General features: G+C 59.3%; 2 protein-coding genes across 7 annotated transcripts in view; one reads left to right on the forward strand and one right to left on the reverse strand.

Moving 5' to 3' along the window:
- MRTFA (myocardin related transcription factor A) overlaps positions 1–2,414 on the forward strand; it is a 140,791-nt gene extending 138,377 nt beyond the window's left edge. For 2 of the 4 annotated variants that reach the window (XM_037513500.2, XM_054696021.1), the window contains one exon: positions 722–2,411. In XM_037513500.2, coding sequence (XP_037369397.1) covers positions 722–1,218 — 497 coding nt within the window. In that variant the 3' untranslated portion in view covers positions 1,219–2,411. Of the gene's footprint in view, positions 1–721 lie in introns of all 4 variants that reach the window. The other 2 variants (XM_037513504.2, XM_037513503.2) reach the window with 2 other exon arrangements.
- Positions 1,947–25,388, reverse strand: SGSM3 (small G protein signaling modulator 3). Of its 3 annotated transcripts, none has more exons than XM_037513505.2 (22): positions 25,317–25,388; positions 9,872–9,967; positions 9,450–9,535; positions 8,992–9,058; positions 6,559–6,770; positions 6,381–6,488; positions 5,993–6,136; positions 5,619–5,814; positions 5,293–5,438; positions 4,998–5,222; positions 4,745–4,799; positions 4,515–4,642; positions 4,238–4,393; positions 4,086–4,140; positions 3,879–3,928; positions 3,631–3,783; positions 3,412–3,482; positions 3,280–3,328; positions 3,115–3,200; positions 2,905–3,027; positions 2,760–2,820; positions 1,947–2,625 (listed from the first exon to the last, which is right to left on the reverse strand). In XM_037513505.2, the coding sequence occupies exons 2-22, from the start codon at positions 9,876–9,878 to the stop codon at positions 2,545–2,547; spliced, it is 2,259 nt and encodes a 752-aa protein (XP_037369402.1). In that variant the 5' UTR covers positions 9,879–9,967; positions 25,317–25,388; the 3' UTR covers positions 1,947–2,544. The 3 variants fall into 3 exon arrangements, with proteins under 3 accessions (XP_037369402.1, XP_037369404.1, XP_037369403.1); XM_037513507.2 differs by lacking the exon at positions 25,317–25,388 and adding an exon at positions 24,758–24,944; XM_037513506.2 differs by lacking the exon at positions 25,317–25,388 and adding an exon at positions 24,692–24,944.
- Between the last annotated feature and the right edge of the window lie 486 nt (positions 25,389–25,874).

The following is a 25,874-nucleotide window of genomic DNA, read 5'->3' on the forward strand; positions in this document are numbered from 1 at the left end:
CGGAGCACCGGGCACGAGCAGCGAGGCCCGCGCCCGCGCTCACGGGTGTGGACCAGCCGGGGCCCCTGGCGACCCTGCCCGTGACCTCCCGAGACCCCGCCAAGCTCGTCCCGCCTCTGCCCTTCCACCCGCCCCCAGTGCCGCGGCCCTCCTGGCGCGGAGTCCTCGCGGCGGCGCCCACAGCCCCTCTGCGGGAGGAACGTCTGGGCCCGTCCCTGGCCCTTCCAGGCGGGCGCCGAGCAGGGACTCTGGAGCCGGACGTTAGTCCCTTGCGCGCGCCCCGAAACGTTTCCTCCCCTCACCGCATCTCCTGTGCAGCCTCAGTGGATGCTGACTTCAGAGTCCAGAGTCACGCCCGCGAAACCCACCTCAACTCCTGAACCTTTAAGATTTTCCCCTTTGGGTCTCCCTGATGGCCTGGGGCGTGGAGCCTCCGCACGAGCACCCTGTGGCCAGGGCAGCCGCCCTCTCCTGCCCCCGCTGCGCCCCTCCGCGTGTGTCAGTCCTTCTGCCTGGTCTGCTCCCCGCTCTGACCCCACCCCCTGCCCTGGCCTGCACCCCAGCTTTCGCACGTGGGCGCCCACAGTCTTTCCCCGCCTCGAGAGTTGTGGTTTTAGCTCCTAAACTTAACTCTTCGGTCCTTCTCGAGCTCCCTTTCCCTGGCGTAAGCCGAGGGCCCCGTCTCGGGTCCGGTCCTGACGCCCGTTCACTTTCTTACCAGAGATTTCAGCGGATTTCAAGGAGCCAGAGACAGAGAAGCGCCCCGCGACAGCTGCCTGCGGGGCCCCGTTGGCTGCGCCGTCCCCACCCGCCCCCGAGCAGCCCCAGGCCGTCCCGGCGGGCTCCCCTGCGCTCCCCGGCCGCCTGGAGGACTTCCTGGAGAGCAGCACCGGGCTGCCCCTGCTGACCGCCGGGCACGAGGGGCCCGAGTCCCTCTCGCTCATCGACGATCTCCACAGCCAGATGCTGAGCAGCTCGGCCATCCTGGACCACCCCCCCTCGCCCATGGACACCTCGGAACTGCACTTTGCCCCTGAGCCCGGCAGCCTGGGCCTGGACCTGAGCGACGGCCACCTGGACAGCATGGACTGGCTGGAGCTGTCGTCGGGCGGCCCCGTGCTGAGCCTGGCTCCGCTCAGCACCGCCGCCCCGAGCCTCTTCTCCACAGACTTCCTGGACGGCCACGACTTGCAGCTACACTGGGATTCCTGCTTGTAGCTCTCGGCCTACAGGGCCGGGCAGGAGCGCTGAGGCGCGGGCCTCGGGAACCTGAGGGAGCGTGACTGTCCCAGCCTCGCCGCGTGGTCGTGAGTCCTGACAATCTACAGCCCCCGCTGCTCCCTCTGTGGGCGCTGGGCCGGGCCTCCATGGAGGGGGATAGGCTGCCCTGGGTAGCTCTGGGCCCCGTCCTGGGGCTGTGGGGGCCTGGACAGGCCCGTGGGGGGCGATTCTACGCGGCCTCCTTCTGGGAGGTGGGAGGGGCCCTGTCTGACCGCAGTGTGGCTCAGGCAGGAGCGGTCAGGGGCGAATCTCCTCCCTCCCCCGCTTTCCTGCAAGTGAAGAATCTGGGCCTTTACCTCCCCGAGATGCTACCCCCCCCCCCAAGTCCCAGGAGGGGGCGCCCCGGCCGCGCTCTGTACAGTGTACATACGCCCTCTGTAGCGCCTACGAGTACATAGATTTTGGGGGAGCGCGAGGGGGATGCGGCTCCCTCCACATCCCAACCAGGAGGGTGTGGGGCTGCCCCGTCCTCCAGCCCCGCCCAGCACGTGTTGCCGTCGCACGACTCCAGCAGTGCCCCCCCCCCTTCCTGCTCCTTATCAGTGCCACGAGGGCAGGGGTGCCACCCGCCCACATTCCATCCCACTGCCTCACTGCCGCCGCCACGGCCCTGACAGGAGGGGCAGAGGTGGCCGCCACCCGCCTGGGGTCTCTCCTGCCTCCCGGCCCGTCGCTGTCACGCAGAGGGCGCTGGGAAGGGGAGGGGCCGTGTGAATTTTTTAAAATAAAATCACAAACACCGTTTGTTGGTCCGTCTTGTTCAATCCCCCGAGGGGGCGGGTGGCATGGCCTGGCCGTGTGTGTTCGAGACGGTTCCAGGAGGGGCAGCGCCTCGGACGGAAGGCCGCGCGGTCCTGCGGGACAGAGGCGGGCGGCACTTTCTCCAAGACGGTTTATTTACAGAGAGGTCAAGGCGCCCCGAACCCCCCCCCCCTTCCTGAGAAGAACCTGACGGGCGCGCCTACGAGGTTTTTGGTTGGCACCAGCAGTGGAGCTGGGGCGGGGCCCCCACAGGCACGACAGGCTGAGCCGGGCCCCTGCCTTCTGCTGCCACCGGTGGTGGCCCCGAGCGCCCTACCTGGGTGCCCGGCCTCAGCTCCAAGGCGTCTTGCCTTCACCCCACAGCTTGGGGTGGGCCTGGGTCCCCTCAGACCCCATCCCAAAGCGAGCCTGGCCGGGCCGGGCCGTGCGCGGGCGGGCAGGGCTGCTCTGGTCACCGGCGCCGTGGGGGAGGCCGGGCTGCGTGTGGCGCGCCGGCGCGGGTCACCCGTCTATGTCCCAGCTGAAGAGGTGGTGCTTCACCAGCATGTCCTGCACGCCCTCCTTCAGGGGCTTCTTCTCCTCCTGCGCAGGGACAGTGCCTCGCGGTCACGGGGCCGGGCCAGCTTCTTACAGGAGATGCCGGCCCCGGGGCCCAGGGGCCCGGCCTCAGCCACCGGGCGAGCGCTGGGAGGCGAGGCCCAGCCCCAACAACCCACCTCTCTCTTCGCAGGGAGTTCCCAGTCCTGGGAGAGGCTGAAGGCGAAGCAGCAGAGGACGCTGGAGGCGAGGCAGGGGATGCGGTCAGGGACCCTCGGGCGCGCTACTGCCCGCCGCGCCCCCCAGCAGCCCCCAGCTTCTCACCGGAGCTCGCACTTGATCTGGACCCAGCCGGGGCTGCGCAGGAAGGACCAGGGCTGGTACCACTTCTCCACGGTGGGCAGGCTGGAGCACAGCACCTCCAGCCACAGGTGCAGGACCTGCTCACTGGGGACAGGCGGGGTGGGCCGGCCGCTTCCCGGGGAGCCCTCTCCGCCCCGCCCAGCGCCCACCCCCAAGGGCGCAGCCACTCACTTGAGCCCCACGCAGATGAGCGAGCGGAGCTTGACATCCATCTGTGCGTGCGCCGCGTCGTGGCTCACGTTCACGGACTGCACCGCCTGGGAGGGAGGGCACCGCCGTCACTGAAGTGCCCCTGCTGCCGACCCTGGCGCCTGCTCACCCCCCGGCCCCGCTGACCCGGTACAGCAGCTCCTCCGGGGTCAGCACTTTGCCGTCTTCATCCAGCCTGAGGGGACAGAGACGTCAGCGCCACCCAGTGTGCCGGGCCGCCGTCCCGCCCCCGCGGGCTGCCGGGAGGCCCCGGGGCACCTGTAGGTCTTGCACAGCACCAGGCGCGAGTACACCGAGTCGAAGTCTCTCTCGACCTCCCGGCCGGCTGCCTGGACAGCAGAGCAGGTACCGGGTCAAAGCCCCAGGCCCGGCCGGGCGCACATCTCCGCCCGGGGAGCTCCCACCGCCGGCTCCGCGGGGTCCCGGGGCTGGGGGCAGAGCGCAGCGAGGGGGGTGGGGGTCCCGCCGCCGACTCACCTCCTCAATGAACAGCCAGGGGTGGCAGGCGCCCCCAAGCAGAGACGGCTTCTTCAGTCCGTGTTCAAACAGGGCCTTGAGGGCCGGGCAGAGCGTCCCTCGCACAAGGTCCGTGACACCCTCGGTGACCGCGTCGTCCCCCGCAATGGAGTACTGATGGGGGGCAGGGGCCTGAGCGGCAGCCCCCAAAACCCGCGCGGGCCTGCAGGCGCCCGCCGCCCCGGCCAGCCCGCCCCGGCTCCCTTTACCTCCTTGCTCCGCTCATCCAGGACTTCCACGAACTTGGCTGGAAACCAGCCTGCGGGAGGAGCAGGGCCCCCTGAGGAGCAGACCGCGCGTCCCCAGCGACCCCCCCCCAGGGCAGGCGCTGGGAGAGCCTGGGGCGAGCGGGACCCAGCGAAGGCCACCTGTGCCCACGGCCCCCTCCACACGGCCGCAGACGGCCGCCGCCTCACCTCGAAGGCCGTTCAGCTCCCCGACCCAGCAGTGCTCGTCCTTCTGGGAGATGATCTGCGCGGGAGAAAGGGCAGGACGAGCGCTCGGCTGGCCCCACGCTCGTGGCCGAGGGCCGGGGCTGGAGCCCCGCCAGGGAGGGGCAGCCACGCACCGTGATGATGTCGTTCTTGCGGAAGCCCAGCTCGTCGTCGTCGTGGCGCTCGAAGTCCAGCAGGGCCTTGGCCCGGCGCCGGTGGCTGCGCGAGCAGGCCACGTAGTTCTCGTGGTCCCGCTGGTGGCTCTCCATGCTGTAGTCCGGGGTCAGTTCCTGCCAGCACCGAGCAGCAGCCTCAGCCCAGACCCCCCGCCTTGCCTGCGCCTCGCTCCCTGGCACGTGGGCTGGCGAGGGGAGCCCCTCAGTTGAGTGCCACGCACGGCCTGGGACTCACCACACTACAGTTTTTGGGGTCGGTGCACTGGAAATGGCGCGCCACTCGCAGGATGGCTTCGCGGAGGTCGGCCACCAGCTCCGTCTGCTTGATGTTCTTGGCCTTGAGCGCCTCCAGGTCGTCCTCACCTGCGAGCCGGGAGAGTGAGGCCGCCAAGAGCCAGCCCTGCCCCTTCCCAGCCCCAGGCCGTGGGGACAGACGCCCTGCCTGGCCCCCACAGCAGTTCTCACCGAAGAGCAGGGAGGTGATGCCGGATTTCCTCCGCTGGGTCCGGCGGCGGACAACCTGCGGGGGGCGCGGGTCAGTGCGGCCCGGGACCAACCTCAGCACAGAGCCCCTGGGTGGCGGCTTCTGAGGTCAGAGCTGGACAGTACACCCCTGCCAGGCAAGGCCAAGGGGGGACGTGGGGTGCCCACAGGGAGGCGCAGTAGAGCAGGGGAGGGCGCCTGGGCATCCTCAGGCGGTGGGCGAGGCGGGGCCCACCTGAGAGAGGGTGGTGGTGGCGCTCGTCCCCAGGAGCTGGCCCTGGTCCGCCATGAGGTAGGCCAGGTGCTTGCGGCGCTGAGTCTCCACGGCGACGTCGGTGAGGGAGCCGGCCAGCCGCATGGCCTCCCCCAGCAGCTGCTCGGCGTCCTGGATCTGAGACGGGATGTCTGACAGCGTGTTGAAGATGGAGGCCGAGTTCTCCGACTGGATCAGCTCCTCCTCCTGAACCAGGTGGGGAAGGCATCAGGGCCTGCCTGGGAGACGCCTCCCTTGGGGCGGGGCGGGGGAGCACCTTGAGGCGGAGCATGCCCAGCGTGGTCTGGAACAGCACCCGGGAGCCCTCGTAGAAGAACAGGTCCCAGAGGCGCAGCAGCAGCCTGACGTGCACGACGCTGGCGAAGGCCGTGAGGAACCAGTGCAGCGTGATCAAGGACAGCTCTGCGGACACGGCCAGCCGGGGCGCGTGAGACCCGGGAGGCGATGGGGCGTGCACCGCCCCCCAAAGCCACCAGAGGCCGAGCCTGCTCCGCGGGGAGAGCGCGCATGACCAGAGAGACTCGGGTGCTGTGACACCATCACAGAGCTTCCCCAGGCGGAGGAAGCGGGGGCAGCCCTCACCAATGTCATGCTCCTGGAGCAGCTTGTCCAGGCGAGGCAGGTACTGGACGATGAGGTGGCGCAGGACTCGCTGGTCCGTCTGGACGCCCAGCAGGGTGGTGCTGAAGTAGGAGGCGGGGAGCAGGTCCTCGACGATGGCGCACATCATCCAGAAGGCGTCCTCCTCCTCCAGGAAGAGCAGCAGGCAGGCGGCCACCTGGCGGGGGTGGGGACAGGGCCCCGTAACCCCAGTATCCCTGGGGGTCAGCAGCACCCCAGGGATGGTCGCCTCCCGGGCCACGCGCCCTTCTGTACCAGCGCGCTGGATGGTAACATCAGCTGACACTGGGGGCCCAGAGACTCGGTTTCCCCCTCCCCGCCCGGGCTGCGCTCACCATGCCGGTGCCCTGGCAGTAGCCGATCTCCGGGTAGAGCCAGGCCAGCGCGCGGAGGACCCTGCGCAGGCGCGGGACGCCGATGCTGCCCACGCTGGCAAAGCAGGCATTGCTGGGCATGGTGCGGAGCAGGTCCTTCTCGATCTGTGACAGCCCTCACCCAGCAGGAGCCGTGAGGTGCAGCTGCGGGCAGCGGGCCCAAGCACCCTCCCCACAGGGAGCGGACACTCCTCCCTCAGGGTCACGGCCACTGGGACTGGCTCCACCAGATTCCCTCGGGGAGCGCACACAGACCCCAGGTCCCGGGGCGTCAGAATGACAGGAGGGTTTCCCAGGTCCCCCTCACCAAGGCGGCTGCGCCCCTGCAGGCCCTGGATCTGAGACGCACCTGTTTGGCAGCGACGGTCTCGTCGTCAGAGCTGTTCTTCACCGCCTCCCGGTACGACAGCTCGGAGCTCCTCTTCTTCTGCAGGGCGCCTGAGAGTCGCATCCATAGCTGGGGGGGCAGAGGACAAGGCTCAGGCTCCGGTGGGCCCCGGAAGCCCCCGCAGGCCCCCCCACCTCACCTGTGGCCTCATGCTGTGCGGGATGCCGGCCAGCACCAGGGAGCGGAGCTTCTCCGAGCGGGGCAGGGAGACGGCGATCTTGTCCCAGGTGAGGTCCCCCACGTCGTGGTTGTGGGTGAACTCCAGGTGGGCCTGCCACCGCAGCCTCTGCGGGGGGTCCTCCACCAGAGACACCCCCAGCAGCCTGCTGGAACTGGGGTCTGCAACACCATCTGTGGGGCGTGCGTGGGAAGACAGGGAGGGAGGTGACTCCGTACCACCGAAGTGGCCTCCGAAGCGCGGGCCTGGTCTGTGGGTCTAGGGCCCAGACTCGGCCACGGACACCCCAGCTCTTCGCCTGCTCTGCCGCAGCCTCTCCCAGACCCACAAACGCGCCTCCACGCGCCTCCACCCTCAGATGCTCAGCCCAGTGCCTGGACACCACCCTCGGCCCCTCCTCCACTCAGACCCCACGCAGATCCCTTCTGAGCACGAGCAGACTCCGCCATTGACCTAGTCCGAGCCCGCTCCTCCGCGTCCCGCAACCGCCCTCCACCGGCCCGGCCCGTCTCCACCGGGTAGCCACGTGCCTCTTGGGACACCAGTCAGTCCTGCGCCAGAGCCCCGCAGTGCCGCCACCTCCCCAGCAGCAGAGCCTCCGCCCAGCTCCCACCCTCTCCACCGCTTTCCTGGTACCCCCTCCCCTGCAGCGAGTCCCTCCCAACCCCCGCCCCAGGGCCTTTGCACTAACACCTACTGGCTCGCTTCGGCACAAATCTGTCCAGACATTCCCCCCAAAGCCCTCCCTCACCACCTCAGGTCCAGTCCGCTGCCCCCTTCTGCCTCCGGCATGACGGATCTGCTCACTGCCACAGCCAGCCCCCCGCAATGCCTGGTGACCGAGGACAAGGCGGGCTGCGCCCCAGACCCCACCCGACCCCCACTGAAGCCACGCCTCCAGCCTCCACAGCTTCAGTTCATCGTTGGCCGAGTGAAACACACACATCTTAAGTCTCACTTAGGATTCAAGTAACAAATGTCAAATGTCGTCCCACCAAGACAGGGAGCGCGCCACTGCACCGACACGCTCCCTCTTTCCTCAGGCCCAGCTGAGCTTCCGCTACCTGCCTGTCAACTGGAAAGCATGGCACCCTTGGGCCCGGCTCGGAAACAGGAGAGCCGGAAGATGCCTCGCTTGCTGAGCCGTCAGTCTGTCCGGGTGACAGGCTTTCTGGGTCACTTTCTCAACAGCCCATTTGGGAGCCCCGAAGTGTGTTTACGAGAAACAGGAGGAACGGCCTAGAGGCCCAATCCCAGAACAGTGGTGGCGAGGATAAAGCCACGGCACAGATCCCTGACGGTGCGAGGTTATGTGGCACTGGAAACCACACCTTTAAAGAGGCCTCAAGTGACAGACAAATCTCAGGGTATAAGGCGAGGCGAGAGCAGCACAGAGTAATAAACATGCAGCTGCGAGACCTTCACTATGAAAAGCACTTCCAGAGAAACACCCTGAAGAATAGCTCATCTCAACTGCAGGATGGTGGGCTCTTCAACTTCTCGACAGGGACAGTCTTGCCTTTATTATCATATGAAGATTAATAAAAGTTAAAAAGCCCGGGGCCTCCCTGCTGGCGCAAGGGAGTAAGACTCAACCTATGAAGCCGTCCACAGCCACTGCAGCACGAGTTCCATCCCCAGCCAGGGAGCTACCCTCACGGCACCGCAGACCTCTCCTGTCTCCCCGCTGCTCCCCTGAGCAGTGTTTCGTCAGCCTGCCTGCTCTGCTCCCCACTCAGTCTCTGGTGACTCCTCTCGCCCCCCACACCTCCGGCCTGTACCTAGATCTTGTATGCATAAATAACCTTTAAAAAAAATCTAAAGAGCCCAGGGGTCTTACGTCTATAGTGACAGCAGCACCCTTTGCCATGTCACGGGCAGCTCCAGGAAGGGGGAGGTGCCATCTTCCCGCCCACTTAACTCGGGAGAACTGAGAGGAAGGACGTGCCTGCTTCTCGGCTTTGGCCTGGCACCAGAGACTCGGAGGAGAGACAGTGGGGAGGCGACGATGGCGGCAGTTACCCTATGACCTTGATTTGCACTTTGATTTTGCTCCTATGGTTCCCGCCAAAAGGTGCCTTAGCCTTGTGGCGAGTATTGGGGCCTCTGTGCCCTGCTTGGGCCAGCCCTGTTTGGCTGGGCACTCACCCCACGGGGTGGGTAATTTGGCCTGTTCTGTGGGGAAACTATTCTCCTCCCGCGCACACTAATCCTATTAAAGTTCTTTTACGCTAAGTCTGCTTTGCCTTCCGACCTCTTTGGAGGCTGCGAGTCTGGGGCCTCGTCTTCATGCTGCAGACGCGGCTCCGTCCTCCATGCGGAGCCAGAACTCCGGAGCCCAGGCCTGAGCGGGGGCCTCCCCGAGGACGCAGCGTGGCGACGCCCAGCTCTCACCTTCCTGGTCCACACGGAAACCGAACTCATCGTAGCAGAACTCTGGTCGCTCCGCTGACTCTTCCCTCTAGAACCAGGGTTAGGGAGGGAGTCAGGGTCTGGGCCCACGGGGGCCAGGTGACCCCACCCACACTGCCGCCTGCGGAAATCCACCCAGCCCTCAAGGCTCACAAAGGCCACCCTTCCCTAAAGCCTGCTGAGGCCATCCTCTACCTTCTCTAGATTCCCCAAGCAGTTCCTCTTCTCGGAGGCCAAAGAGAATACGATGAAGGCAAAACCAGGTTTTAGGCAACCCTGCATCCCCGTAACCCCGAGCACAGTGCCTTCCCCAGCCGACTGCCGGACGCCTCCCTGATGGTGTCAGCATGTGGTGGAAGACTCGGTCCCGGGTAACCTGAGTGGGTCCCCTTCAGGGCCACAAGCTGGGCCCAGAGCTGCCGCTGCTGCTAGTGCCCTACCTGCGCGCACTTGGCCAGGAGCTCTTGGGGCCACATGCTCGGAGTCAGGGCTGAGAAGGGGCCGCTAGCAGGAGGGATGTGGCTTCCTAAAATCAACAGGAGATGAAGAAAATGCAGAGCCTTCAGGGTGGGGGGAACTCAGGCTGGGGTACCCCCCAAGTCCTCTCCCCACCGAGAGGCACTGGACCATCCAAATTGAGACGGGCGGGGAGGAGGGAGCAAGGACACCACACAACCAAACTTTGTCTCTTCGCCGCGGAGCAGCGAGGCGCTGCGTGAGGGAAGCGGGAAGAGGACACAGATTCGGGCAAGCAGGTGAGGGGCAGGGAAGGACGTTACTCATGTCCGCGTTCCTGCCTCTCACCTGGAGGGTCTTGGGTTGTGCACAAAGAGCAAGCCAGCCCCTCAGGGCCCACGCCTACCTGACATGGTGGACAGGAGAGGCTCCGGCGTCTTCCCAGGCTAGTGTCTTCCCACGGGGAGGCGCTCAGGCCTCATGGGGTCCAGAAACATCCGCCCTGGTCAGACAGCAGAGGGCACATCACCCTACGGGCCCCTTTCTTGGGGGTCCTTCCCACACACCTCTGCGCGCTGGCCGCCACGCCTGAAAGAGCGCCGCTGCGCTGCGCTCCGCATTGCGCCCTAGAGGACGCAGCTCGAAGAAGCTGAGAAGCACCAGTTCCCAAGAGCTCTGCGAGCTGCGGGGCCTCGGCTCCCGTATTTTAAGGACGGATGGAATCACAGGCTGACTTCCCCACGCCCCTATGCTCAGGCAAATGTTTCTTAAGAAAGAAAAGAAAAAAAAAGAAGAAGAGGGCCTCCCCGGTGGCGCAGCGGTTGAGCGCTGGGCTGCGAAGCTGCCCGCAGCCTCTGCAGCGCCAGTTCGATCCCCAGCGAGGGTCCCACATGGCGCGCAGACCTCTCCTGCCGCCCGCTGCTCCCCTCAGCAGTGTCCTTCGGTCCCTCTGCCTGCTCTGCTCCCCGCTCTGGCTCTGGTGAATCCTCTCACCCTCCAGCGCTTCTCACCGTACCCAGTGCTTGTATATTTAAATAAATAAATCTTTAAAAAAAAAAAAAAAAAAAAAAAGAAACCCAAACCGGTCATGACCACAACCTCTGTGACCAGGTTTCCTTAAGCCACAGTTCTGAGCAATTATTTAGATCCAGACCTTGGTGCGGGCGTGTGAAAAAATCCGTTTTCTTTAAAGACCCATTTGCAAAAGGCAAATGCGTCTCCTTGTCGCTCCTAAGGCAGCTCACCCCTCTCCTCCTGGTCCGAGTCGGGCTGGATGCCCACAGCTGCGCCCCCGCGCCTGCTTGCAGATGAGCCCGCCGAGAGCCAGGCGGCAGAACCTGCGGCCCGCGTGGAGGCAGCACGGGGACGCCCGCCTCGGCGCAACGCGCGGTTTGAATGGGAATGTCGTGCTGGGCGGAGCAATTTTAGGTAAGAAGTTTAAAAAATCACTTTATTCAATTCTCATGACACATGAAGGTGATTCCTCACACGTGAGAAACAGCCTGGAAGAGACGGCTGAGTGTGGGGTGAGCGAGCTCATCAGGCCTTCTGCGCCATCAGCCTCTGCGGCCATCACCTGCGGCCTGGAGGCGGCGGTGCAGGAGGCGCTGGGGCGTGGGCGCGGGGCGCTGAGCCTGATGGCGGACACCTGGAGCAGGTGCGTGCGTGCAAGTGTGCACACCTGCGCCTGGAGGCCAGGGCTATGAGGGCGGCGTCACCCAGATGCACGACAGCTGCAAGAGGACGAGCGGCGGCCACAGAAGAGGCAAGACCCTTGGGCGACGCCAGAGGAGGCTCAAACACTCACCAGAGCCTGGAGGCTTGCCAGGCCCCCCGGAGGCCTGGGTGCCCCCAACATGTGGTTTTCTAAATAGATTTGAAAAATCACGCGCTCGTAAAACACCCCACCACCCTGCAGTCCACCTGGCAGGATGATGTAACGGCGCCGGCCTGCTGCCCACTCGGGGGCACACTGCATGGGGCCGGCCCTGAGAGGCTGCTTCAGAGCACGTGGGGGCACAGCCTCCCCTCAGACAGCCTGGGCCCGAACCCCAGCTCTGCTGGTTGGACCCCTTGTTCTGACCTTGGGCAAGCCCACGTCACTTTAAATCGCACTTTCCTCAGCAGCTCCTGCCGCCTGTGACTATGCAGGTCCATCTTTTTTCTTCCTCCTTTCCCTAAAAGCCTGTCCCTGAAAATGTGAATAATCTCACTTTCCTCGCCCATGAAGCAGATTCGCAGCCCCGAGGTCCGCGGGGCTTGGGAGGACGAAAGGAGAAGGCGAGCGCGGTCCTGGGCACACGCGCCAGCACAGCAGCCGCGCGGGCAGACAGACGGGCCATCGGCGGCAGTCCCGGTAACTTCCAGAACGGCCCGTCGTGCCTGGGCCTCCACACTGAGGCTGGGAGCCGCAGCGGCTGCTGATGCTCACCTGGTGCCACCCACATGCGCGACAGCGACACAGGGCCCGCCACACCGGTCCGAGTGTGAGCATGAGGGAGACTCCAGGCCCACAGCCCCACGAGAGAGTGGCTTGTTTCTTCCGGCAGGGCACAGGCAGGGCGAAGGGAGGGGGTGCCTGTCGTGGAGAAAGGAGCCGCACCCGGGGTGCAGGCTGAGGGGCAGGAGACTATTCCAAGAGGCAGCTCCCCCTTCTGACCTTGCCTCCCCCCACTCTGCACCAGGAGACGAGCACAGCAGGGGTGGCCCGTGGAGGATCACAGGGCAGGGTGTCTCCCCCCCTCCCCCCCCCCATGGTGCAGCCAAAGCTGCAGGGGAAGGCAGCGGCAACCTGAGAAGGGCTGTGTGGACCACGCTGTCAGAAAAGCTCTGTGAGGAGAAGACACTGGAACCAAGGAAAGGAGGTGAGGGGCCGAGCCCTGTGGCTCCTCGGGGAAGGACCCAGGCAGGACAGCAGTTGGGTGTGGCTGGAGGCCGAGGCAGCAGCCACTGGGGTGACATGGGTGGGGGCACAGCACCTGCACGGACCTTCCATCTTATTTTAGGGAGCTGGGACATTACAGGGGGTTCTCAGCAGAGCTGAACCCGAACCCAACTTAGGTGTGAGAAGCTCTGGCTGCTGGGAGAGGAGCCGCCAGAGGAATGACACCGGCTTGGCGGCCGCGAAGGACGCCAGTGTCTGGGAGTCTCCGCAACACTGCAGAGAAGTACTGGAGGCGCCACCTCTCCCACCCCTGCCCTGGAGTCTCCCTCTTCCCCGCAGGAGCCGGATGTTACTCTGCTAAGCTGGACGGTCAGGTTTTTCCTGCCTCTGGTTGCTATGGAAACCTTCCTGCAAGCAGCCATCTGGGAGCCGGGGCTAGCGTCACGTCACTCCTGTTGTCACAGGCGGCGGGGAGGTGGAAAGTGATAAGCAGCACTGAAGGTCTGAGGTGCTGTACAAGGAATTTTTTTTAAATTAAATTCAGTCTTTCCCCCTAGTTTGCCAATCCTGTAACTTCCTAACAAATGTTGACAAAGACAGTCAGATGTCCCCGGAAAGCCACGTGAGTCGTCCCGCAGCTCGAGCCCTCCAGTCCTCAGCACGCTGACCCGCGTCCTGCCCCGGCTCCTGGTGTCTGGACAACACAGCCGGGCTGGGCTGCTCCGCTGCTGGCGCCCCCTGCCAGGGAACGCGACAGCTCAAGTGGCACATGTGAAGGGACTTGTCTAAGAGGCCTCTGAGACCCTGAAGACTTTCTCTGTGAGGAAAGGACAGGATGCTGGACGCCACTGACAGCAGCTATCCGGGAGAGAGAAGCACAAGCAGGAAAGTCCGAGAAAGCAAGGCTATGACGACAGCGTGGCTCCTGCAGGTGCCAGGAGAGCAAGGCCAGACAGCAAATGCTCGGTGGAACGTGCCCTTTGTGCTGGAAAATGAAGGAATCTGTCTGAACGCTTTTCGCAAGAGACAGGTACAGAAGTACCAGGCTTCATCCTTTCCTCTGCAACCTCTAGAAGTGGGAGGGCACCCCCCCACCCCCACACCCCCCACGCTCCTCTTCCTCGGGGCTATCCCTGGGAAATCTCAGGTCCTGCGGGGGCCTCCAAGACCACCTGTCTCCTCCTTCCGGTGGTGACACCTTTCTCCCAAACCCCAGGTCCATTTCTAGCTGCTTCCTACTGCCAGCTTCAGCTTCTCAAATGCAAATCTGATCCCTCGATTCCTGCTTTACTCACAAGTGACTCCATCCTCCGTGAAGACAGGCCATTTTCCACGGGGCTCCGTGGGGTCTGCTTCTGCTCTCGCCATCCCCACATCACCCTATTCTCCAGGCCTGCTGCCCACTCACTGCCCAAATGCACTTACTTACTGTCCCTGTTCTTTTGCCTCTAAAAGTCTCCTTTTCTGCCAGACACACTCCAACTCATACAGGAAGCCTCAAGTCAAACGACCCATGTCAGAGGAAGAAGCCCTCTGTGGTGCCAGCCTCCCAGATGCCGCCAATGATGCCACCTCCCGGCGTCACACCCTCGCGCACGCTGAGCCACAGTTCCCTCTGTGCCGACAGTCTGGCGGCAGTGAACGCGGACACCTTCCGAGGCCAGGCCGTGAGAGGCAGGGCAGCTTCCACTGGGTTCATGTCACCTCCTGGGGGGGGGGGGGGGGGAGTTTGCACCATGTCATGAGGACCCCGAGGAGCCCCCAGAGAAGCGCCACTACCGGCCACATTAATGAAGGGAAAGAGCTCCCCTGGCCCCGACACCTCAGCAGCCCCAGCCAACATCTGGCCGAGGTGACACGAGTCTCCCTCCTGACAGGCTCCTGAATTTCTGACCCCCAGAAGCCACGAGATAAGAAGTGATGACTGCTGTTGGAAGACACTGTTTGGGCTGCTGAGTTTCACCCCGTTAGGTGACGAACGCCTTCACAACGCTTCTGTGCCTTGTGTGGAGGCGCGCTCTGCGTGCCCAGTAAGCCCGGGAACAAGTCCATCCACGCACTTAGTTCACAGATTTTTATCCCTAATAATTTTTCTCTCGGGCCAGCTGACCCCACAGGCCAGACGCGTCTGGTTCCCGACACCCAGAAGCTGCAGTGAGATGAATTAGAACGATGACTGACTGGACAGCAATTGAGAAACAAGTAGATAAAAGCCACATTTCATACCATGGGTAATAACAAATAACCTGCATTTTATTCACTGCATCTTCTCCCTTCTCCAGGGAGTCCGGAAACCAGCCGCCTCACCACACCCACCCGCCCTTCCCTGCAGCACAGCCCCGGCCAGGCTGACTGCTTCTGCCTGGTCCTAACATGCAGCAGGAAAAGGGCCAGACGGGGAAGCATCTGCCTCACACTGGCCTGAAGGAGCCCTTCTTGGAGATTTTGAACCAAGGAGGGCTGCCTGCTGTGGCGGGGCACACGCGAGTATGTACGTTGGTATAATCGCATGTGTGCGCATATATCCATGTTTAATTCTTTTTTTTTTTTTAAAGATTTATTTATTTATACAAGCACTGGGTACAGTCAGAAGCGCGGGAGGGTGAGAGAATTCACCAGAGCCAGAGCGGGGAGCAGAGCAGGCAGAAGGACCGAAGTACACTGCTGAGGGGAGCAGCGGGCGCCATGTGGGACCCTCGCTGGCGGCCGGGGATGGAATCAGCGCTGCAGAGGCTGCGGGCAGCTTCGCAGCCCAGCGCCCAACCACTGCGCCACTAGGGGAGGCCCCTCCATGTGTAATTCTTTTAAATAAAATGCTAAATGCTGACAAAAATTAGTTTTGCAGTAAAAAAAAAAAAAGTGCTGTTAAACAGTATTTTCCCTTGGAATACCCATAAATATTCTCACACCCTTTGGTCCAGTAACTATTCTAGCAATTTATCTTAAGGAGATAATCCAATAAAAGCAAAAAAGGTATACTTTAGCCTTATCTATCCAACAGCAATTTTAAAATAATCTAAATGCCAAACATTAGGGAATTACTGCAACTCTAATATACTGACATGATGACATGTGATCCAAGCACCCGCATTGCAACTATGGACTTCAGAATCTGGCCACTGGATTCCATCTCGCCAGCATTTAGAGGTCAGGCAGAAAAAGAAACAAAATAAAATGTGAAGGGCGGCCGGTAAGGGAGAAGCAGCATGTGGTGAGGTGGAAGCGGAGAAGACTGTTTCCTGCGGAGGGTGATGGCCAGTGTCACGTGCCCTTAGAGGCCACACAGTACGAGGGCCGAGGACCATCGTGGGTTTGACAAGCTGCAGGTTGTTGTTGGTCTTCACAAGAGCTTTACTTTCTAATAGTGAAAGTCCAATTGGAGTGGGTTTAGGAGGGAAATGAAGACGGTCTAGGACTTCCACCACTGACAACATATGTGACACGGTCAGGTCCAAGGCTACGTAAATGAGTACGGGACTCAGCAGTCCTGATTTTTCACTGCAAACAGCTGGAATTCAATCCACAGCCAGGGAGCTGACCCATATGGCTCAGCAGACCTGTCTCCCTGCTGCTCCCCTCAGCAGTGGATCCGCCTGTTCTGTTCCCCACTCTGTCTCTGGTGAATCCCCCACCCCCCGCCTCTCTCTCTCATACCCCCCGCCCCCCGCACCTCTGCCCTACACCCCAGCTCTTGTATGCATAAATAAATCTTGAAAAAACAAATAACCAGGGCCTCCCTGTTGGTTCAAGGGGTTAAACACCACACTATGAAGCGATCCGCAGCCTCTGCGGCACAAGTTTGATTCCTGGCCAGCCAGGGAGAAACCACATGGCACAGCAGACCTCTCCTGCCTCACCCACTGCTCCCCTCAGCAGTGTCTTCAGTCTATCTGCCTGTTCTGCTTCCCGATCTGTCTCTGGTGAATTTTCTCACCCTCCCGTGCCTCTGACTGTATCCCAATTCTTGTATAAATAAATATATCTTAGAAAAATTTTAAAAATAAATACTAGAGGATTGAAAATGTGTTCTTAGGAGTTGGTAGAGCAGCCTCCTGCCTTCTCTGTAATCTCGCCCTCCTCCAACAGTGTAACTACTCATCACCTCAAGTATCTATCCCCACAAGGATACAGTGTTTACACAAAACCGAGGAAATCAAAGGTGGAAAGACAGGTGCAAACCATTAGGAACAGCTTATCTATAGCTGTGAAAAGGGTTCCTTTCTCCCCAAGCTATCTGACTAACTTCACTAACCCTGCTCGGCATGAATTTCACATCTTAGCAACCTGTGAAGCCAGGCACTTCCTAAGCTGCTAAAAGGTAAAGTTTTTAATTTTTCAACTCACCATAACAAGATTCCCTCTAACAGGTTTTTTTTTTTTTTTTTTTTTTGTGGGACCCTTGCCAGCGGCCGGGGAACGAACTGGCGCTGCAGAGGCTGCGGGCAGCCCCGCAGCCCAGCGCTCAACCGCTGCGCCACCAGAGGAGGCCCAACAGTCTTTTTCTTTTTTTAAAGATTAACTTATTTATACAAGAACCGGGGTATAGGCCAGAGGTGCGGGAGGGTGAGAGGAGTCACCAGAGACAGAGTGGGGAGCAGAACAGGCAGACTGACAGAAACACACTGCTGAGGGGAGCAGCAGGCAAAGCAGGAGAGAGGTCTGCTGTGCCTTGTGGGTCAGCTCCCTGGCCGGGGATCGAACTCAAGCTTCAGTGGCTACATAGCTTCAAAGCTCCCCTTGCATACAGTGGCTACATAGCTTCATAGCTCCCCTTGCGCCACCAGGGAGGCCCCTCCCTCTAACAGTCTTAAATACTCACTGGAAAGAACGAATCACACTGAAACTCAGGTTTCCAACCCACTGTTTTGTTTTTCTTTTTAAGGCTAAACAACCCCCACAGGTGGCTGCCACCAGGAGGGGTTTCAGCTGCTTTTTCTATCACATCAACGAGCAACACCTTCACCAAAGAGGTAGCCGCTCAAAAGCAGTTTAAAGGAAAAGGGGTGCTCACAAGCCAGGAGACGCAGGAAAGCGCGGCAATTTGCCAGATGTGCTCTAAAGTGAAAAAGCTATCTCCAAATCTACTTCTACAAAAATGCCTCCGTGTCCCAAGTCTTCTCCGCAGGCAGGCACGTGGTCCCCAGCCCCTCCAGAGCTGGGGCAGCAGAGACACTGCTGCGGAGCCCCCAGGGTTGCTGCTGCCCTTCCTCTGGGCATGTGTCACAAAAGCACAGGCCCCTTTGCTTGTCAATGAGAGCACGGTAAGATGCAAACGTAAGGACAAATTTAAGTGGTAGCAAAATAAATTTAAGCTCTAGTTCATAAGACAATTTTTAGTTTATCAATAGTCACTGAGCTTATCATAGGAAGGGAATTTCTGGGCTCACCTTGGAGTTCTGAAGCTATACAAACATTAACGGAAAACAAACTTCTAAAAGCTTCTGCCCTCAACACAGGCTTGGTCCATCGAAGAGGTCAACCCAGCACCGCTGGTGCTCTAAGGCCCCGTGAGCACATTTCAGGTCTCACAGGTCTCCCCACTGTACCCTCAGCATCAGCAGCACTTCCGGCAGGAACCACTTCCTCCCGCTCCAGCTCCTCCTCGGGGGAGAGGAGAGGCAGGATCCCCCGTGTTACAGGCTCCTTAGAGGTCACACGAGGAGGGGCCCTTACTCCTGCCGTTCTGGCTGCTCTCTCCAGCCTCCTCTCCCAGTTCCCTGCTCTCTCCACAGCCCCAGCACCTCAGGCAGACACTATGTCCATCTGGTCCATCTGAGGAGCACTCCAGTGCCGCCTTCTTCCGGGGACCCAACCTCAGGAACCCACCTACCCACCCACCCACCCACCTTCCGGCCAGAACCGGGCAGCAAGGATAATGGATGCTCCTTCATCCATCATCGTCGTTGACCCTGTACCCCCTCCCGCAACGCCCCCCCACCAAGTCTTAGAGGTCTTTCCTCATGTTTTTTGGAACTTCCTTTTTTTCCTTCAACCTGTTGCTACCTCCCAGCCGGAGCCATCCCACTTCTCCCCGTCATGGCCACTGCAAGTCTCTTAGCGGGGTCTCGGCCTGCAGCCCTGCTCCCCCGCCCCGCCCCGCAGGCAGGGCTGTAAAATTTTTCAAAAAGCAACTGATCATTTCCTTCTCCTCCTTAAACCTCTGTTCTTCCCTCTGACTTAATGGAACACTCCAAATTTGTGAACCTGGCTTACTGGACCCTGGGCAGCCTATCAGCCCCTGCCCACGTCCCAGCCTCATGGCTCACACCTACGGTTCACCACCCTCCACTCGCACTGGGCGCCAGCCACGCGCACTCCAGTCCCGAGCCATTACTCAGCGCTGTGTAAAGAAAGTCTCTAACCTGCCCCACCAAACGCCATGATAAGGCAGCTGATGGTGCTGATCGTTACAGCTGCTCCCCATCCAGCCACCCCTGTCATTTTCATGGAAAACATGTTTATTATTCATATCACCTCTACCTCCTTCAGTGCCGAAGAAACCTGAGGTCTGACCACCCTATCCAAATTGTCAACTGCCCTCTGCCTCCCCCCAAAGCTGGCATCAGCAGAGGAGCAAAATGACTCCAGTGATCTTTCTGCCTTAGTGCCACTCCGTTCCCAGAGTTTACAGCAGGACCGCTTTCCCTTCCCAGAGTCACTATTTTCTCTGTGACCAGAGATCGTGTTCCTTTAAGCAGGATTTTGGCATGACTGTGCAGGTAGAGGCCCCGGGAACACAGACCACGCCCTGTATCCCACAGGCCAGCAGCAGGGCACACCCAGCTCTCTGGGGCGGACTCCGAACCCGGCTAACCCCTCTAGGTCTTCACACAAGATAATTAAGCATCCATGACAGCGGCCACTTAAGTCCTTCCCAGACTCGTTCCTTGACGTTTACGCCTGGCAGTGCCTGGACGGTGAGAAGGAAAGCAAAAGCAAAGTTTTCCACATGAACCTTCTGCAATTCTACGGGGGGCGGGGTGCAAAAACCCCCTTGATAGTAAAACTGAAACATGATAGTTAACTACATGCAACTCAACATTCTAGTAGCTCCTGACAAACAACAGATAAAGGATTTATGTGGAAAATAAAGCTCCTTGAGGGATCACTGGCAAAAAGCCCACTACGAAATTCCTATGTAGGGCCTCCCTGATGGCACAGGGGTTGAGTCTCAGCACTATGAAGCTGTCCGCGGCGACTGCAGCACAAGTTTGATTCCCGGCCAGGGAGGTGACCCACACGGCGCAGCAGACCTCTCCCGTCTCCCCGCTGCTCCCCTCAGCAGTGTATTTCAGTCAATCCACCTGTTCTGCTCCCCACGGTCTCTGGTTAATCTCCTCACCCCCCAGTTCTTCTACGCAAAAATAAATAAAATCTGAAAAAAACCCCAAAAAGCAGCAGGTCATGAAGAGAGCACATTAAGCCCCACTCCTCCGATAATTAAACCACAGAGGTTAACCCACTCTTACTTTTGTCATCTGGCCACATCTTCTACATAATTATTGGGAGTTTTTGCTGTGCAGATATGAAAATACCTACACAAAACCCTAAAGTATGGTGACTCAATTTTATTTTCCTCGGGCTGCTCAGTGGATGGCAATGCCAGAAGAGAGGTGCCAATGAAGATGGAAAAGCAGCATTTATTGAGCATTCACTGTATTGCTAACTTCTCCCCATTTTACACCTGACAAAGCCAGAGCACAGAGAGATGAAGGCTTTGGCCCCCGTCAGTGGGTCACGACTGACCCCTTGGCCGCCCTCTGCGCCACGCTGCCGAGCACAGCTGTAGCCAGCAACTTTGCAGCACAGTTTGCCAGGAAGACTGAAGCTCCTGTGCAGAAGGACCCACCTGGACTGGGCCTGGAGCCCAGTGGGGACCAGTGAGTTAAAATGTAACACAAGGGGCCTCCCCGGTGGCGCAGCAGTTGAGCACTGGGTTGCGAAGCTGCCCGCAGCCTCTGCAGCGCCGGTTCCATCCTCGGCTGCTCCCAGGCCACAGGAGGAGGGTCCCACATGGCGTGCAGACCTCTCCTGCGGCCCGCTGCTCCCCTCAGCAGTGTACTTGGGTCCTTCTGCCTGCTCTGCTCCCCGCTCTGACTCTGGTGAATTCTCTCACCCTCCTGCGCTTCTGACTGTACCCAGTATATGTATAAACAAAAACAAACAAACAAATAAATAAACTAAATAAATAAAAATAAATAAAATGTAACACAAGCAAAAAAACATCAATCTCTGCCACGATTCCAAATTCAGAGAGAAATTAGGAAAGAAGAGCAAGCGCTGAGGGACACACACTTGTGTTTGGAGCGCAGCTGCTGCTCCTCGCAGAGGAAGGCCCTGAACAGCCTAAGTTCACTTTCCTCTCACTTTTTCATCAAAAAAAACTTGAAGCCAAAGTGAAAAGACTTGATTTACAGCTGTACAGAGGAGGTGATACAGTCCGACCATAAGTCTCCTATTTCCACTATTTCAACCTAAAACTAAATAAAAAAAACTTGGAAAAAACACGGGAACAGGCAAACAGGGCAAAGCCAGGCTATTACCTCCAGCCTGGTTGTGTGGCCTGGGGCCTCAGAGCCTAATGCAAGGTGCTGCTGGTCACAGCACAGTGCTGCTCGAGGACAGCCAAGGAAGAAAAACTTAGGAGAAGCGCTTTACAAATGCAAAGCTAACACAGTAGCCGGCTCTGGCTGAATGTCTGGCACAGACATTTTATACAGACTATTCTCTATAATCTTCAAAACAAGCCTGTGAGGGAGGATATCAGCACAAACGGTGGCATCTGAGGAAGCAGGCTTCTGACAGTGCCACTTACTTGTGTGTCCCAGAGTAAATCTCTTACCATTATTCTGTGTTTCTTCACCTGAAGTGGGCATGATATCAGAAATACATAGGGTGCTTGTGAAGACTGAGTTAATGTAAGTAAAACTCTCAGAACTGGGCCTAGAACACAGTAAACGTGCAGTATTTGTTGTCATGAGTGCGGTGGGAGTAGCAGTATCCCAATTTTTAAAGATGAGAACAGTTAGGCATTAGCACTTTTATTAAATTTTCAGTTTAAAGTGGTAGAGGCAGAATTTGAACTTGATTGTAAGTGTTTCCAATTAGATACTGGAGACATTTTACTGACTTAGAAGTTAAAAAAGGTAGGCAGGGTGAGTACTTGTACTTTAACCCTATTCTCAAATCACACAAATTAAGAATATTTACAAATGAAACTCAAACAAAAGAAGCAGGAAATGATCTGTTGTTTTATTCTTCAGAAGATTAGCTACAAGACTAATAGGCAGCAAGAGAAGGATGGAAACATTTAGGAATAAATAAAATCTTCTCTTAGCTCTAATTGGTAATCAGGCCCTTCCCAAGAACCAGAGTTGTGATAAATGGGCTGGATCTTTCAATCTCATTTCTTTTTTTAAAGATTTATTATTTATGAATACAAGAACTGGGGTACAGCTCAGAGATACGGGGGATGAGAGGATTCACCAGACAGAGTGGGGAACACAACAGGCAGACTGACTGAAATACACTGCTGAGGGGAGCAGCGGGGAGACAGGAAAAGTCTGCTGTGCCCTGTGGGTTGCTCCCTGGCCGTGGATGGAACTCCCAGTGGCTGCAGAGAGATTCATAGATTGCGTCTTAACCCCTTGCGCCACCAGGGAGGCCCTCAATCTCAATTCTGATGTTACTCCTATCATAATGATTCCAAAGAAATCAGTAACTTTCCAGGGCTTCCCTGGTGGTGCAGGGGTTAAAGTCAGCACCATCAAGCTATCCGCAGCCACTGGAGCATGAGTTTGATCTTCAGCCAGGGACCTGCCCACATGGCGCAGCAGACCTCTCCTGTCTCCCTGCTGCTCCCCTCAGCAGTGTATTTCAGTAGATCTGCCTGTTCTGTTCCCCACTCTGTCTCTCGTGAATCCTCTCACCCCCACACCTCTGCTCTCCACAATCCCTGCATGCATAAATAATTTTTTTAAAAAAGAAATCAATAACTTTCCAAAACAATTCACATAATTGGCAAGGAAAAAACACGTGAGCAAAACCTATCTCACAAGCACTTAGAGAAAGCAGGAGTGTGTGCGTCCTATGAGAAGCTAACGTGAGAAGTGCACACAGCCACCTATGCCTGCCAAAAAGAGGGGAATGTCTCTCTTTTCTGAATTGTGACCATAAAAGTAACAAGTCTCAACATTCAAAAAGAGGGGGGAGATTATATGAATGCCACCCTAACAATGGTGCTACCTTCAAAATCAGTTCATAAATGACACTGAAAGTTAGCTTTATTTCAACCCTATGCTGCTATTGAGAAAACTATCTACCGAGCTGAGCACAACAGTGAGGTATTCATTCAAGGGCTATTTTTTGATCAATTACCACTGTTGTAGGAAACAGGTGGTAAAAAAGACAAGAGCCCCATTTTCATAGAGCTTAGGCCTGAGGCAGGTTAATTACAGAAAAGAAATGAAGGCTCAGTTTTCATGTCTGTTAGACTAAAGCCTACACTGTATCTTTCAACTATTCCATCTTTCACTGGAAAGCTACGGGTTAGGGTCCACACTTCCGTATGCAGTCCTGGCACCACTGGCTGGAACCATTAGGGTTTCCCTCTGTTGGCAACCCAAGGTCACTTTCTCAGTGAGGAGTTCCTCCCTCAACTCCCAAGAGCAAAGACTGCTGTCAGCAGTTAACACATCATATTGTTATGTTCTTCTTTCCCTTGAGTCCCCAGACTCCCTCAGGGTAGCACCACCTCCTTGGCCTCTAAGCCTGTGAGATGGTACTCTCTGCAGGCATTCAGCAGATGCCAGTGGCATTCCCGAGAGCAGTTGCAGTGGAGCTGCAGTGGAGCTGCAGGGGAAGCCAGACTGTAATGAATGAAAGAGTAAATAGAAGGGCAGAGCTTGCTTTTTAAGAACAAGCCTAGAGGGCCTCCCTGGTGGTGCAAAGGGTTGAGCACCACACTATGAAGCAATCCACAGCCTCTGCAGCAAGAGTTCGAGCCCCAGCCAGGAAGCTACCCACATGGCACGGCAGACCTCTCTTGTCTCTCCCGCTGCTCCCCTCAGCAGTGTATTTCAGTCAGTCTGTTCTGTTCCCTGCTGTCTCTAGAGAATCCTCTCACCCTCCCACACCTCTGGCCTGTACCCCAGTTCTTGTATGCATAAATAAATCAATCCTTAAAAAAAAAAAAAACAAGCCTAGAAAGGGAAGGCAGAAAAAATGGTAGTAGTTTGAAGGAGAAATGTGATCACAGGAAAGCTTTATATTTTTTTAAGAATGAGAAAGACATGAACATCTGCGGGGCCCTTAGCAAAGCACAGAACAAAAAGCAGGGGAGTCAGACTAGAGTTCAAATTTCTGGTCCTGTTACTGCGTTTGGAGGCAAATCACTTCACCTCTACACCTTCCACTCACCCACATGTACAACAAGATGGCAATACACATATCTCGCTACGGCAGTCACAGCCTTCAGCAAACCAGACATTCAGTACACGGGACCTTGGTGATAACTGCAGGGGAAGCCTGGACCTTGGGGTCGAGCCCCTCGGCCGAGTGTGGCTTCTGTCCGCTCCCCTGCCCCAGGCGCTGTACTACAGGGGATGGCAGAGGAACAGACTCCTTCTTTCTTCTGTGTGCACCGGCCTGTGCTACTCCCCCTCCGCGCGGCAGCCCGAGCAGGAGCAGCAGCTGTGGAAAATACTGACGTCACCAACTGAGACACTCTGGAGAACGAGCAGACGGAAGTGATGTTAAATCGTCCAGAGTACCAGATTTTGGGTTCAGACCGAAACCCTCCCTGATAACTGAGAAGAGAAAAACCGACAATGCACACCCGGGGGGCACTTCAGGCTTCCAAACCAAAGGTGTCCCCACTCCAGCCCAGGCACAGAAGGCAGCCGAGTGAGGAGAGGCGTGAGGAGAGGCGTGAGGGGAGGCCTGAGGGGAGGCCTGAGGAGAGGACTGAGGGGAGGCCTGAGGGGAGGCCTGAGGGGAGGACTGAGGAGAGGACTGAGGGGAGGCCTGAGGGGAGGCCTGAGGGGAGGACTGAGGGGAGGCCTGAGGGGAGAACTGCGGGGAGGCCTGAGGAGAGGCCTGAGGGGAGGCCTGAGGGGAGCTGGCCTCGAGTCCTCCTCCAAGTCACCACTTTTCCTGTCAACCTGACCAGTTCCCAAGTTCGCCCTTTTGAAATTAAACGGTCTTTGTTTCCAGTCCTCCAGCCTGTTCTGGTCAAGCCCATTCACCTGTCCCCTACCTGACCAGAACCCCGCCCCAGCCCGCAGCTCACACAGGGGTGGGGGGGGGGCGCGGGGGCGGCAGCGCCGAGAATCAATTACAAACCAGTCTTGGAGAACAGAAAAAAGTACGTAAAACGAAGATGCAACTCTCTTCACAGAGCCGAGAGACCTGGAAGGTCGGGAGGAGACTCGAGGAGGAAGAGGGGGGCACAGGAGCCACCCCTGAGCGGACCCACAAATACGGTCACAACCACAACGCCAAACCCGTCACCGCGAGTCCGCTCGGGCGCTCGAGTTTCCCGGGAGGCCGAGGAACGGCCGAGGCCACTCCGGGCAGCCCTCAGCGTCCCCCCGGAATGACGCAAACGCCAGCAGCCCACGGCGCAGCCCCGCCCGGGAGAGACGCCCCCGCGCCCCACAGGGCCGCGGGTCCCGAAACCCCTCCCCGCCCCGCGCGCGGCTCCCCGAGCCCCGCTCCCCGACGTCAAAACGCGAGTCCGAAGCCGAGCCTCCGGCGCCCGCACGACGCCCGCGGGACCCGCAGGGGGGCGGCCGCCCCCCCCCGGCCCCCCGCCGCGCCCCCGCCGGCCGCGCTCCGCGCCGCGACCCGCTCCACGCGCGGCGCCCCCCCAGCGGCCCCTCCTGTCAGCCGGCCCACTGGGCCCCGCGCCCGCCGGACGGGCACGGGTGGGCTCGAGGCCGGTGGGGCCCGCGAGTCGCGCACTCACCTGCCGCGCGGGCTGAGCGGCGGGGAGGGAGGTCCAGCTGCCCCGCGCCGCCGCCTCAGGGCCAACCCCCGCTCCCGGCTCCGCGGCTCGGCCCGTCGCCGGTTTAGCGGCGCCACCGCGCACGCGCCGGGCCAGCGCGGCTGCCGCGGGGCGCGCTGGGGGCTGTAGTCCTCTGGGAGCGCGGCTGCCGCGGGGCGCGCTGGGGGCTGTAGTCCTCTGGGAGCGCTCGCCGGAGCGCAGGGACCCGCCCGCGACCCAGGTCCCCGGGCGGCCGGGCTCCGGTCTGATTTCGGCCTCGAGTCTGCACTGCAGCCTGAGGGGCTTGGGGCAGTACAGGGGGGACCTGCGGTCAGCGTGGAGAAGAGACACCCCAGCGCTCTGCGGAGGCGCGGCCCCTCCCTGGTGCTGCTCTCACAGGACGTGCCCCAGCGACGCGTGAGGATCCAGAGCTGAGGAAAAGCTCCCAGGACCCCGTCGACGAAGTCCTTTGAGGACTCAGTTGTTAAGCCCCTCCCTGTGGGCGCACAGGATGCGGTCCGGGCCAGCCTGATCCACTTT

Source organism: Talpa occidentalis, unplaced genomic scaffold (assembly GCF_014898055.3).
Source record: "Talpa occidentalis isolate TD23 unplaced genomic scaffold, MPIMG_talOcc4v2.1 talOcc4.16, whole genome shotgun sequence".
NCBI lineage: Eukaryota > Metazoa > Chordata > Mammalia > Eulipotyphla > Talpidae > Talpa > Talpa occidentalis.

Coding starts and splice junctions, on each gene's coding strand:
- SGSM3 (XM_037513505.2), bottom strand. Junction 9,059..9,449: donor TCCTGGCCAAGTGCGCGCAG/GTAGGGCACTAG, acceptor CCCTGGTTCTAG/AGGGAAGAGTCAGCGGAGCG. Junction 4,141..4,237: donor GCAAGAACGACATCATCACG/GTGCGTGGCTGC, acceptor TCTCCCGCGCAG/ATCATCTCCCAGAAGGACGA.